Source organism: Schistocerca cancellata, chromosome 3, assembly GCF_023864275.1.
Source record: "Schistocerca cancellata isolate TAMUIC-IGC-003103 chromosome 3, iqSchCanc2.1, whole genome shotgun sequence".
Lineage (NCBI taxonomy): Eukaryota > Metazoa > Arthropoda > Insecta > Orthoptera > Acrididae > Schistocerca > Schistocerca cancellata.
Window position 1 is genome coordinate 284299771 of NC_064628.1, and position 15617 is coordinate 284315387.

The 15617-nt window shown below is 46.5% G+C and overlaps 1 protein-coding gene across 1 annotated transcript in view; it reads right to left on the minus strand.

The window, feature by feature from the left end:
• Nucleotides 1-6446, minus strand: part of LOC126176270 (UDP-glycosyltransferase UGT5-like) — a 29417-nt gene extending 22971 nt beyond the window's left edge. Inside the window, exons 1-2 of the mRNA XM_049923418.1 lie at nt 6343-6446; nt 5798-6257 (exon numbers count right to left, since the gene is read on the minus strand). Coding sequence (XP_049779375.1) covers nt 5798-6257; nt 6343-6446 — 564 coding nt within the window. The remainder of the gene's footprint in view (nt 1-5797; nt 6258-6342) is intronic.
• Nucleotides 6447-15617: the final 9171 nt, after the last annotated feature.

A 15617-nucleotide genomic window follows, 5' to 3' on the forward strand; every position in this document is an offset into this window, starting at 1 on the left:
TTTTCTAAGGACTCTCCCAATGAATCTCAACCTGGTACCCGCCTTACCAACAATTAATTTTATATGATCATTCCACTTCAAATCGTTCCGCACGCATACTCCCAGATATTTTACAGAAGTAACTGCTACCAGTGTTTGTTCCGCTATCATATAATCATACAATAAAGGATCCTTTTTTCTATGTATTCGCAATACATTACATTTGTCTATGTTAAGGGTCAGTTGCCACTCCCTGCACCAAGTGCCTATCCGCTGCAGATCTTCCTGCATTTCGCTACAATTTTCTAATGCTGCAACTTCTCTGTATACTACAGCATCATCCGCGAAAAGCCGCATGGAACTTCCGACACTATCTACTAGGTCATTTATATATATTGTGAAAAGCAATGGTCCCATAACACTCCCCTGTGGCACGCCAGAGGTTACTTTAACGTCTGTAGATGTCTCTCCATTGAGAACAACATACTGTGTTCTGTTTGCTAAAAACTCTTCAATCCAGCCACACAGCTGGTCTGATATTCCGTAGGCTCTTACTTTGTTTATCAGGCGACAGTGCGGAACTGTATCGAACGCCTTCCCGAAGTCAAGGAAAATGGCATCTACCTGGGAGCCTGTATCTAATATTTTCTGGGTCTCATGAACAAATAAAGCGAGTTGGCTTTCACACGATCGCTGTTTCCGGAATCCATGTTGATTCCTACATAGTAGATTCTGAGTTTCCAAAAACGACATGATACTCGAGCAAAAGACATGTTCTAAAATTCTACAACAGATCGACGTCAGAGAGATAGGTCTATAGTTTTGCGCATCTGCTCGACGACCCTTCTTGAAGACTGGGACTACCTGTGCTCTTTTCCAATCATTTGGAACCTTCTGTTCCTCTAGAGACTTGCGGTACACGGCTGTTAGAAGGGGGGCAAGTTCTTTCGCGTACTCTGTGTAATGTTGTTGTGATGCCTCGTCTAAGGAGGTGAAATGCGTAACCATCACGTTTCCGACTTTGATAAACGTCGTATTGTAGCCTATCGCGATTGCGATTTATCGTATCGCGACATTGCTGCTCGCGTTGGTCGAGATCCAATGACTGTTGGCAGAATATGGAATCGGTGGGTTCAGGAGGGTAATACGGAACGCCGTGCTGGATCCCAACGTCCTCGTATCACTAGCAGTCAAGATGACAGGCATCTTATCCGCATGGCTGTAACGGATCGTGCAGCCACGTCTCGATCCTTGAGTCAACAGATGGGGATGTTTGAAACACAACAACCGTCTGCACGAACAGTTCGACGACGTTTGCAGCAGCATGGACTATCAGCTCGGAGACCATGGCAGCGGTTATCTTTGACACTGCATCACAGACAGGAGCGCCTGCGATGGTGTACTCAACGACGAACCTGGGTGCACGAATGGCAAAACGTAATTTTTTCGGACGAATCCAGGTTCTGTTTACAGCATCATGATGGTCGCATCCGTGTTTGGCGACTTCGCGGTGAACGCACATTGGAAGCGTGTATTCGTCATTGCCATACTAGCGTATCACCCGGCGTGATGGTATGGGGTGCCATTGGTTACACGTCTCAGTCGCCTCTTGCTCTCATTGACGGCACTTTGAACAGTGGACGTTACATTTCATGTGTGTTACGACCCGTGGGCATACCCCTCATTCGATCCCTACGAAACCCTACAGCAGGATAATGCACGACCGCAACTTGCAGGTCCTGTACGGGCCTTTCTGGACACAGAAAATGTTCGAAAGCTGCCCTGGCCAGCACATTCTCCAGATCTCTCACCAATTGAAAACGTCTGGTCAATGGTGGCCGAGCAACTGGCTCGTCACAATACGCCAGTCACTACTCTTGATGAACTGTGGTATCGTGTTGAAGCTGCATGGGCAGCTGTACCTGTGCACGCCATCCAAGCTCTGTTTGACTCAATACCCAGGCGTATCAAGGCCGTTATTACAGCCAGAGGTGGTTGTTCTGGGTACTGATTTCTCAGGATCTATGCACCCAAACTTGTGAAAATGTAATGACATGTCAGTTCTAGTATAATACACTCCTGGAAATGGAAAAAAGAACACATTGACACCGCTGTGTCAGACCCACCATACTTGCTCCGGACACTGCGAGAGGGCTGTACAAGCAATGATCACACGCACGGCACAGCGGACACACCAGGAACCGCGGTGTTGGCCGTCGAATGGCGCTAGCTGCGCAGCATTTGTGCACCGCCGCCGTCAGTGTCAGCCAGTTTGCCGTGGCATACGGAGCTCCATCGCAGTCTTTAACACTGGTAGCATGCCGCGACAGCGTGGACGTGAACCGTATGTGCAGTTGACGGACTTTGAGCGAGGGCGTATAGTGTGCATGCGGGAGGCCGGGTGGACGTACCGCCGAATTGCTCAACACGTGGGGCGTGAGGTCTCCACAGTACATCGATGTTGTCGCCAGTAGTCGGCGGAAGGTGCACGTGCCCGTCGACCTGGGACCGGACCGCAGCGACGCACCGATGCACGCCAAGACCGTAGGATCGTACACAGTGCCGTAGGGGACCGCACCGCCACTTCCCAGCAAATTAGGAATACTGTTGCTCCTGGGGTATCGGCGAGGACCATTCGCAACCGTCTCCATGAAGCTGGGCTACGGTCCCGCACACCGTTAGGCCGTCTTCCGCTCACGCCCCAACATCGTGCAGCCCGCCTCCAGTGGTGTCGCGACAGGCGTGAATGGAGGGACGAATGGAGACGTGTCGTCTTCAGCGATGAGAGTCGCTTCTGCCTTGGTGCCAATGATGGTCGTATGCGTGTTTGGCGCCGTGCAGGTGAGCGCCACAATCAGGACTGCATACGACCGAGGCACACAGGGCCAACACCCGGCATCATGGTGTGGGGAGCGATCTCCTACACTGGCCGTACACCACTGGTGATCGTCGAGGGGACACTGAATAGTGCACGGTACATCCAAACCGTCATCGAACCCATCGTTCTACCATTCCTAGACCGGCAAGGGAGCTTGCTGTTCCAACAGGACAATGCACGTCCGCATGTATCCCGTGCCACCCAACGTGCTCTAGAAGGTGTAAGTCAACTACCCTGGCCAGCAAGATCTCCGGATCTGTCCCCCATTGAGCATGTTTGGGACTGGATGAAGCGTCGTCTCACGCGGTCTGCACGTCCAGCACGAACGCTGGTCCAACTGAGGCGCCAGGTGGAAATGGCATGGCAAGCCGTTCCACAGGACTACATCCAGCATCTCTACGATCGTCTCCATGGGAGAATAGCAGCCTGCATTGCTGCGAAAGGTGGATATACACTGTACTAGTGCCGACATTGTGCATGCTCTGTTGCCTGTGTCTATGTGCCTGTGGTTCTGTCAGTGTGATCATGTGATGTATCTGACCCCAGGAATGTGTAATAAAGTTTCCCCTTCCTGGGACAATGAATTCACGGTGTTCTTATTTCAAATTTCCAGGAGTGTATGTTTGTCCAATGAATACCCGTTTATCATCTGCATTTCTTCTTGATGTAGCAATTTTAATGGCCAGTAGTGTACTACAGCCGCACATTTATCGCTCTCATAGGGACAGTGAAGACAATATTATACGATCTGTATCACGTACAGAGGCATTTACGTAGTGAATTTTCCCGCGCTCCACATCACGATATGTGGCACATAGGGGAGTGCCATCAACCACACAGTGTTTGTGTAGGAGCAGAAGCTATCACTTTTGGGCTATGGACTACATATCTCCTTCTTTTCATGTGATACTTTCATTTAGATACATATTATTGTCTTTTACTTTTTATTTTGATGTATTTTAGCATTTCATGGCGGTATATAAGAGAATTCAAAGCCCAACGCTATTCATACCAATGCTTAATCCATATTTAACTACGAATGTTGTCGTTGAGCGTAGACGAAAACTGCAGAGGATTCTGCAGCCTTTTATTAAATAGTCACACCGGTTATAGTCAGATCATCGAAGGAGAGTAACGTCTGGCGTGGATAGTAATTGTATGGTTAACCGTATGGGTAAAGTACGTGCTGTTGGCTATTTTCCCTTTGCTTTTACGGCGAAGGTGAGATGGGATGGTGGCGTAAAATTCCTGACCACCAGACCTCAGGTCGATGTCCTGGATTATATTCTAAACCTTTCCGCAGCGTCTCGTGTAGTGTAGGCATCTGATACTGTTGGTGGTGAGCCGTCCGGCAAAAGGTGCCGCTAAGCTCAGCCCCCCCCCCCCCCCCTTGGTGCTATTCGAAAGGAGTAGGCTGTGTGTCGGTACTGGATTTCACTTCTCCCATCTCTCATCACCACTCACTACAGTCATGACCCCACGATACACACACACACACAATTCTCATAGTTCTCGAAGGCACAGCGCCATCGTGGGCAAACTGCAGAAAAACCTAGACGGCTGAACCTGCCCTTCCCGAATCTCCCAACCAACAGCGCCTAAGGGGTGTATTCGTTCACTGCTCGTTGAAAGAGATGAAATTTCAGGAGGCAGAATGAAAACCTGGGGATACTTACTGAGGCAGGTACAAACACACAGAATAAGTGGTGCGCTGCAATACAGGAGTTTTTTGTACTTACAGATTCGCTAATTACGTCGTTCTTCTAAATATTTGGTTTCATCGTTCAGACTCAGTAACTCGGAAAAATTTGTTACCTTTTCTCCCTACAAAAGCAACATTTCATTTAGTGTTGTGTGAAACAGGAAAAAAGCGTTACTCTCGGCCACACAGACACTTCCACAGTGGCAGAGCACAGCTAAGAAAATCAGTTTCTGGACTGCTGTAATCCAATACGTGGGTGAAAATTAGAGTAGATGACTATCTCCTTAATCATAACAGCAGTCGTTACCCCGTTTGCAGATGGATTTCTGCCCTGTCATTGCTTCGGAAAGAAAGTCACCGGGTAAACCTGAGACAGAAACCAGCACGACTGCCAGCATTTGGACTCAAAATAAACTGTCGCCTCCATCCCCCCCCCCCCCCCCAATCATGTTACATTCCTTAACACCTTTCGGGACAATACGACAGAAGGTATGTGACTGGCCAATGCAACACTTCAGGGGAGTCTATGAAAGACGACATACAGATCCGACCCAGGTTTCTGATCTTATTCATTGGTTTAGAAACCCCCAAAATGTTCTTAATCGTTTTTCAATTGAGTGATGTAGGAAACCTGTCAAAAATTTCCTTCAAAATTAGACTCCTGTTCAGCTCCGCAGAAGAGCTGAATTTCGCATAGAAAGTCTGAATTATCATATAAAGGCGATTTTGCTGTAGAAAATATTCTAACGTTGCAGTTCCTATCTGATAATTTCTTAAACCTAGAGTATCGATGACGACGTTTACTTCTTGCCTTCTCTTACAATACCATCGTTGATTATACCCATGTGTGCTAGCAGCTCTTCTGGAATCTGTCTGGCACTCTTCTCAAACTTGTCAGTCTCTACAAACATGCAACCATCGGTGGCTGACATAATTCTCGTTGTCATTTTTTTCTGACAGAAATCATTTGTATGTACGCATTTACATGCGCAATCTAACGTCGCACGTAGTGTATTCAGTGACATGTATGGCAATTTTTGACCAATCCGCATATGATATATTTATTAGGTATTTCAGTGCACAGTCAGACGGTATTGGAAATGCGTCGTGTCCACAGTTGTGTGTAATGGATCAAGAAATGTTCAGTTACTCATCAAGAGTGGAGGATATTCTTACAAGGAAGAGTTTTACACAAATAATTTAAAAATGAAATTATTCTTCTGGGTTAATACACTTACCCGAGGAAGTGGCTTCCGCTGTTTCTCTAGATGTAGTCCAGTCACCTCAATGACATTAGGCAACTGTGGCCGTGGGTAATTCATGCTGAAGTGGTTGTTGACAATAATAAGGCTGAAGTTTCTGTCAATTTCTTCCACAGGGGGGTGATTAGGGCCAAAATACTTCCTAATCAGTTCATTTTGCGATGGCATTGTTACGTAGTTCCATGTGTGAAATATTCGAGCCATAAAATAGGCATTATATAGTCTTTCCCAGAAAGACATGTGGTCTGTGTAGCCAACCATCATTTCGGGACAGTATGCTGGGTTGTTGGGATTTCCATAAGAAGCGAGAACTGGACCAGGAGCGCCCAGAGACACGTAGCCAATTGTTGGTGGGGATCCCAACTGGTGAATCAAGCCATAATAGCAATAATATACTAACTGCTCCAGAATAACTACGTCGAAAGACGGCTGGGACCTGCAAACAAAAGTAAGACATCTAAACATCTTAGTGTTAAGCATTTAAGAATGTAAAACATATCGCTCAATTCAAACATAATTACCGGAGAAAATTCTTCATCTGTTGGGATTCTAACTGCATCTCACACACCGCCTTTCCAGAAGGAGACCATCTTTCTATGAATCCAACTGGACTTTGGTCTGACATCGAAGTAAAGTCAAATGTTTTTCTCCAATAGTCGTATGTCATCGATACATCAATTTCTGTAAAATTCTGGATGTTTTTCTGTAGGAAAAAAAGTATTTCAGTAGATACGTCCCACAAATATGTTACATGTTCAATAACGAACTACACAATGGTGCCCAACTTCTAAGTGTTGGCGTGAAAAAGGAAAACTGAATGAGAAGAATCTGAAACTCATTCTATAACTACAGTACGCAGTCAGCTGAGTAGCTGTAAGTATAAATAACACTTGACACGATATTCTGTTGTTTTCTTTACTGCATGAGCTTGTTTGTCAGTGGACGTGCGCTTAACAATTACCTGTAACAGACTTCGAATAGGTACGTTATTTGAAGATAACGCATTGAACAGGATCAGAAACACTTTTTCCCGCCATATCTACATCGTCTATACACTGGTTTACTGGCTACAGTCCACACGTGCATAAAAGTACGCCAGACAACGAGCATCGTCACAGCTGAGCTAGCTAACGTATGTCAGTACGGTGTTTCTCGACTCTGAGGTGTGTGGCTCGAGACCGGGCGTTGGAATTAATTTTCATCTCTTGTATTTACCTGGCAAATGGACTGCGGCTCATGTGTAGTGCCCTTGAACACAAGACTTTGCGCCAATAATCTGGACTAAATACCAGAAGTCCCTATAACGGTACATGGAGTGAGGGAATGACAAACTGTTGACTGAAATCCGTCCGATAGATGGGAATGTTAAGCTGGGTGGTCCCCTTCGTGCCTGTTTGAGAAGAGGCTACGTGCTGTCACGGGTTTCACTCTCCCTCTTCTCAAATGGTTCAAATGGCCCTGAGCACTATGGGACTCAACTGCCGTGGTCATCAGCCCCTAGAACTTAGAACGACTTAAACCTAACTAACCTAAGGACATCACATACACCCATGCCCGAGGCAGGATTCGAACCTGCGACCGTAGCAACAGCGCGGCTCCGGACTGAAGCGCCTAGAACCGCACGGCCACCGCGGCCAGCTCCCTCTTCTCACATTTTCATACAATACAAATAAGGCATTATACACTACTGGCCATTAAAATTGCTACACCAGGAAGGTGACGTGCTACAGACGCGAAATTTAACCGACAGGAAGAAGATGCTGTAATGCTGTATATGCAAATGATTACCTTTTCAGAGCATTCACATAAGGTTGGCGCCGGTGGCGACACCTACGACGTGCTGAAATGAGGAAAGTTTCCAGCCGATTTCCCATACACAAACAGCAGTTGACCGGCGTTGCCTGGTGAAACGTTGTTGTGATGCATCGTGTAAGGAGGTGAAATGCGTAATCATCACGTATCCGACTTTGATAAACGTCGGATTGTAGCCTATCGCGATTGCGGTTTATCGTATCGCGACATTGCTGCTCGCGTTGGTCGAGATCCAATGACTGTTGGCAGAATATGGAATGGGTGGGTTCAGGAGGGTAATACGGAACGCCATGCTGGATTCCAACGGCCTCGTGTCACTAGCAGTCGAGATGACAGGCATCTTATCCGCATGGCTGTAACGGATCGTGTATCCACGTCTCGATCACTGAGTCAACAGATGGGGACGTTTGCAAGACAACAACCATCTGCACGAACAGTTCGACGACGTTTGCAGCAGCATGGACTATCAGCTCGGAGACCATGGCTGCGCCGGCCGGAGTGGCCGAGCGGTTCTAGGCGCTACAGCCCGGAACCGCGCTGCTGCTGCGGTCGCAGGTTCGAATCCTGCCCCGGGCATGGATGTGTGTTATGTCCTTAGGTTAGTTAGGTTTAAGTAGTTCTAAGTTCTAGGGGACTGATGACCTCAGATTTTAAGTCACATAGTGCTCAGAGCCATTTGAACCATTTGAACCATGGCTGCGATTACCCCTGACGCTGCAACACAGACAGGAGCGCCTGCGATGCTGTACTCATCGACGAACCTGGGTGCACGAATGGCAAAACGTCATTTTTTCGGACGAATCCAGGTTCTGTTTACAGCATCATGATGGCTTCATCCGTGTTTGGCGGCATCGCGGTGAACGCACATTGGAAGCGTGTATTCGTCATCGCCATACTGGCGTATCACCCGGCGTGATGGTATGTGGTGCCATTGGTTATACGTCTCAGTCACCTCTTGTTCGCATTGACGGCACTTTGAACAGTGGACGTTACATTTCAGATGTGTTACGACCCGTGGCTCTACCCTTCATTAGATCTCTGCGAAACCTTACATTTCAGCAGGATAATGCACTACCGCAACTTGCTTGTCCTGTACTGGCCTTTCTGGACACAGAAAATGTTTGACTGCTGCCCTGGCCAGCACATTCTCCACATCTCTCACCAACTGAAAACGTCTGGTCAATGGTGGCCGAGCAACTGGCTCGTCACAATACGCCAGTCACTACTCTTGATGAACTGTGATATCGTGTTGAAGCTGCATGGGCAGCTGTACCTGTGCACGCCATCCAAGCTCTGTTTGACTCAATACCCAGGCGTATCAAGGCCGTTATTACGGCCAGAGGTGGTTGTTCTGGCTACTAATTTCGCAGGATCTATGCACCCAAATTGCGTGAAAATATAATGACGTGTCAGTTCTAGTATAATATATTTGTCCAATGAATACCCGTTTATCATCTGCATTTCTTCTTGGTGTAGCAATTTTAATGGCCGGTAGTGTACTATACACATACCCATTACAAGCGCCTACACTTAACAGATCCATTTAAGACACAACTCTCATACTGTCACGAACTGCGAAGAAAGGGATCATACAACGAGGTGACAAAAGCCCTCCTAATATCGTGTCGGACCTTCTTTATCCTTTGGGAAGTGCAGCAACTCGACGTGAGATGCACTCTACAAGCCGTTGGAAGTCCCCTGCATAAATGATAAGCCTTGCTGCTTCTATGCAGGATTTTGTGGGCGTTCTGACCTCTCGACTGCGTCCCATAAACGTCCAATGGGGTCGGGCGAGATGGGTGGCCAAATCAAATCGCTGCAATTGTCCAGAATGTTCTTCAAACCAGTTGCGAACAATTATGGCCCAGAGACATGGCAATTTTAATTCATACAAATTCCAATGTTGTTTAGCAACATAAAGTCCACAAATGGCTGAAAATAGTCTGTAAGTAGCCGAAGATAATCGTTTCCAGTCAATGATCAGTTCCATTCCATGTAAACATAGCCCACACCATTATGCAACCGGCCACCACAAGCTTGCACAGTGCCTTATTGACAACTAGGATCCATGGCCTCGTGGGGTCTGGGCCACAATTGAACCATACCGTCATCTCTTATCAAATGAACTCGAGACTCGTCTAACCAGGCCACAGTTTTCCAGACTCTAGAGCCCAGCTGGTATGGTCACGATTCCAGCTGTTAACTGAGGCACTCGTGTCGGTCGACTGCCGCCATAGCTCATTAAAGAAAATTTCGCCTCATTGTCCTAACGGATATGTTCGTCGTGCGTCCTACATTGATTTCTGCGATTCTTTCACCCAGTGTTGCTTGTCTGTTAGCACTGACAACTCTAAGCAAAACCCGCTGCTCTCGGTCGTTAAGTGAAGGCCGTAGGCCACTGCGTTGTCCATGGTGAGAGGTAATAGCTGAAATTTGGTATTCTCGGCACACTCTTGTGGCTGTGAACGTCGGGGTATTGAATTCGCTGACGCTTTCCGAAACTGAATGTCCCATGCGTCCGATTCTAAGTACTATTCCACGTTCGAAGTCGATTAATTTCCGCCGTGCGGCCACAATCACTTCGGAAACCTTTTCACATTAATCACCTAAGTACTAATGACAGCTCCGCCAATGCACTGCCCGTATCTTCCTTGTGTAGGCGATACTATCGCCGTCTGTATGTGTTGTAGTGCGCTAATGAAGCAAATCCTTCTCTATTAAGCTGCTGAATTTACACATAGGAGTCTCCCAAGCCAACAGTAGCACTGAACTCTCTATTGTGACGCTTCTGACATACACAGTAAGCAGTTTAGTGATTAATGAGGTGTCGTATTGGGTTGGGTCACACTTTTGTTTGTCATCGAGTGAATGTTTCTTCTTCTGTCGACTACAGAGATGGCTCAAATGGCTCTGAGCACTATGGGACTTAACTTCTGAGGTCATCAGTCCCCTAGAACTTAGAACTACTTAAACCTAACTAACCTAAGGACATCACACACATCCATGCCCGAAGCAGGATTCGAACCTCCGACCGTAGCGGTCGCGCGGTTCCAGACTGAAGCGCCTAGAACCGCTCGGCCTCCCCGGCCGGCGACTACAGTGATGACGTACTGTAACCACGTCACCGAGAGATGTGCCTGAGGCTCGGAATGAAAGCGGTTCGAACCCCATCTAGCTATCTAAATTTAGAATTTCCGGGGTTTCCCTAAATCGCCACGGAAATAAACCACAATAATTTTCTCGAAGAGAAAGCGGCCGATTTCATTTACCTTTTTTACTAATCACAGGTTTTAGATCGTGCAAAAGAAGCCACCTGTTGTCAAAACTTCACTATTTAAGCGTTTCTGGTGGGAAACATCATCCGAGTATCTACCAAACACGTCACAGTTGACATGAAAGCACGATTTCAATTTGAAAATTGTGGTAAGTTCCTATGGCACCAAACTGTTTAGGTCATCGGTCTCTAGGCTTACACACTACTTAATCTAACTGAAACTAACTCACGCTAAGGACAACACACACACCAGTGCCCGAGGGAGGACTCGATCCTCGACAGGGGGAGCCGCGGGAACCGTGGCAAGGCGACGACAGACCGCGCGGGGATACTGCGGCGCACAACTTAAGGATGATATATTAAGAATAAATATAATTAAATCAATTGACAAACAAGTTCACGCAGTAAAGAAAAGAACGTAATACAGAATATCGTGTCAAGTGTTACTTGTAGTAACATAGATGCCCAACTGACTGCATACTGCACTTATAGAACGTAACATGTCAACTGGTTGTACTGACGTATCATCAAAAGTCAACGGGAAATTATTAAAACTTTTAATGAAAATTTAGAGCCACAGAAACGTGTAAACAAAAGAACATCGTAAAGGAAGGAATATGTAGAGCTTAGCATCCCATCGACAATGAAACCATATAGGGGCGGACCATGAGCTCGGGGTAGGGAGCGATGGGGAAGGAAATCGACCGCGCCATTTACAAAGGATCTATCCCGGCATTTGGCTGGAGAAAGACAGGGAAAACATGGAAAATCTATATCTCGATGAATGGGCTGGGATTTGAACCGTCGCTCCTACGAATGGGAGTCCGACCTTGTAACTACTGTGGCACCTCACTTGGTAACATCATAAATACACGCATCAAAAAATGTTTTGCATCACCCCAGTTCCCAGAGCTACTGAAGATAGACATTGACTGTGGATACTGTTTCGCAGACAGTCCCTTTGACTGTTCAGAGATGTCACTAAACCCGCCCAAAGGTGTGAACAACCATGCATGAGCAGCGCCTATTAGACGGAGGGGATCCGACAGCCGATCAGTTCGTCATTCCACCAGGAAGGAGGTACACAGCTCTTATTGTCTGTAGTTCAACCATGCCTAGACGGGCAATACCGCGGATCCGTCGCGTCCGCATTGTTACTTTGTGACAGGAAGGGCTCTCGACAAGGGAAGTGTACAGGCGTCTCGGAGTGAACCAAAGCGATATTCTTCGGACACGGAGGAGATACAGAGAGATAGGAAGTGTCGATGATATGCCTCGCCCAGGCCGCCCAAGTGCTACCACTGCAGTGGATGACCGTTACCTATGGATTATGGCTCGAAGGAACCCTGACAGAACGCCACCATGTTGAATAATGCTTTTCGTGCAGCCACAGAACTTCGTGTTACGACTCAAACTGTGCTCAATAGTCTGCAAGATGCGCAACTTCACTCCCGACGTCCACGGCGAGGTCCATCTTTGCAACCACGACACCATGCAGCGCGGTACAGATGGGCACATGCCGAATGTGCCGCTCAGTGGCGTCACGTTCTCTTCACCGATGAGTGTCGCATGTGCCTTCAACCAGACAATCGTCAGAGACGTGTTTGGAAGCAACCTCAGCAGGCCAAACGCCTTAGACACACTGTGCAGCGAGTGCAGAAAGGTGGAGCTTCCCTGCTGTTTTGGGGTGGCATTATGTGGGGCCGACGTCTGCCGCTGGTGGTCATGGAAGGCGCCGTCATGGCTGTACGATACGTGATTGCCATCCTCCGACCGATAGTGCAACCATGTCGGCAGCATACTGGCGAGGCATTCGTCTTCATGGACGACAGTTCGCGCTCCCATCATGTACATCTTGTGAATGACTTCCTTCAGGATAACGACATCGCTCGAATAGAGTGGCCAGCATGTTCTCCAGACATGAACCCTTAAGAACATGCCTGGGATAGATTGAAAAGAGCTGTTTATGGACGACGTTCCCCACCAACCACCCTGAGGGATCTACGCCCTAACGCCGTTGAGGAGTGGGACAATCTGGACCAACAGTGCCTTGATGAACTTGTGGATATCATACCACGACGAATACAGGTATGCATCAGTGCAAAAGGACGCGCTACTGGGTATTAGAGATACCGGTGTGTACAGCTGTCTGGAGCACCACCTCTGAATGTCTCGCTATATGGTGGTACAACATGCGTGTGATTTTCTTCAAATGGTTCAAATGGCTCTGAGCACTATGGGACTTAACATCTGTGGTCATCAGTCCCCTAGAACTTAGAACTACTTAAACCTTACTAACCTAAGGACATCACACACATCCATGCCCGAGGCAGGATTCGAACCTGCGACCGTAGCGGTCACGCGGATCTCTATTCCAATTCTCTGAAAAGGTTCCGGAACTCTCGGAACCGACGTGATGCAAAACTTTTTTTGATGTGTGTACATGCGGTATGAGCAAGGTATGATGGAAAGAGGAGGAAGAGAGGACAGCGTGAAACAATCCTGGCTCATGCAGTCCGCACATTTGCTCCACCTGTAACCACCTTGTATTCAGTGGGACGTTAAACATAATTTTTTTTTCTTTCTTCTATGTATCACATCAGTGATGGGATAAATACATTATTATAAGTATTAATGGATTCCAGAAACTTGATATTTGTTAAATTCGGTCCATGTAGGCAGTGAGACACGGCGAAATCATTAAAATGGTTCACATTAATGTAACATTCGTTTCCAAATTTTTAACGAGATTCGTTTTAAGTTCGAAACAATGTATTCATAGTTCCTTCATCAAATAGATCGCATTTACATACAGAATCGTTTCTACATCTTTCCATGGCGATAAACGTAAATTGACAAAAATATTGTTGGATGCTTTCTCTCCAGATGTTCTCTCAGGTTACTGTCAGTCATTTTGGGACATAATGTTTGATTACAAATATCGTACCATGCAAATTCGTAACTTTCGTCTGTTACAGTAACATATCTTCACAAATAACTTGACTTATGCCTGCCAATTACTTTTAGCAACCAGAAACGAACACAGACAAAACTGAATCTACGATTCGTATGCATTACTTTATATAATTCGAGCGGAGACACGCGGTGTTGCCCAGGTACTTATTTATAGCTATGCGACCACGCCCGTACTGCCCAACGGCTGGCCTTGTACGTAATATTTATTACGTCATATCTTCTGAACGATGTGTTCTCCAGTGATATAAATATTTTGGCACATCGTCACAATAAGTGGATACCGACCGAAAAATGTGTTGCGAATGGAGTTACTAGTAAAGAAGTAATTAATTTAAACATCATACATGATGCGGTAGTTTTTCAAATTCAAATGGTTCAAATGGCTCTGAGCACTATGGGACTTAACTTCTAAGGTCATCAGTCCCCTACAACTTAGAACTACTAACTAACCTAAGGACATCACACACATCCATGCCCGAGGCAGGGTTCGAACCTGCGACCGTAGCGGTCGCGCGGTTCCAGACTGTAGCTCCCAGAACCGCTCGGCCACCCCGGCCGGCGCAGTTTTTCACCCAACTCTTTTCTTCTACTTACCTACATGCATCTGTATGATTACTCTCCAATTAACAACTAAGTGCCAGGCAGAGGGTTCATCAAATCATCTTTAAGCTACCGCTACACTCTAGCTTTCCGTGCGAGCTCAGATTTCTCTTGTTTTATTATGATGATCATTTCCAATATGTAGGCGGGTGCTAGCAAAATATTTTCTCACTGTGAGGAGAAAGTTGGTGATTGAAATTTCATGAGAAGGTCCTGCCGCAGCGAAAAACGCCTTTGTTTTTATGACTGACCTCCCAGTTCGTTTATCAGATCAATGGTAATCTCCTGAACTATATGTTGTACAGTGACAGTAAGGTATATCTGCACCAAGTTTGGCTGAAATCGGTCCTGTGGTTCTGGAGGAGATGTGGAACATACACACAATGTTTATACTTGCTCACAAGAGCACAGAATACACTCGGAGCTGCGAATGTTTCGCCCCTTCCGCGTAAGGAAAGCTGCACTTCTAACGACTTGTTTTTTTCATTCTTCACTAGCACAGCCAGTGAGATGGGGCAATGATTACTACAACGGTCCGCATTTGGGAGGACGACGGTTAAAAATTCGCGTCAGGCTATCCAGAACATGTTTTCTGTGATTTCCCTCATCTGCCACGGGCAAATACTGGGATGGTTCCTTTGTAAAGAGCACGGTCGATTTACTTCACCATACTTGAAACATTTCCAGCTTCTGCTTCGTCTCTAATGACCTCAACGTCGACGGGACGTTAAACCCTAATCTTATTTCCTTCACTCCTTTTCCAGAATCGCTGTTATATATTTCCCCGTCTCGTTGAGCTTAGTCGACCTTTTATTTTTCACCTGCCTCTCGATAAGTCATTTCCATTCAATTAACATGTAGTGCAAACGCCTTTTGATCGTTCGTTAACTACTCTCTTCATAGCTTAAGCGTACCAAGAAGATACTGCGCTTCGTAACTGCGTTTATCTTCGACACCGCCTCGAGATATATAAAATACCCGTTTTCTGGGTTAAACATTTACATACCAGTTACACAGTGTAACACCATAGCTCTAATGCTGTACTCATTTATTTTGATTTTGTTTCAATTAATGTTACACTGCTGTGCTTCTGTAAATGTGTGTGATTGAATCGATAACATAAAATTGTATACT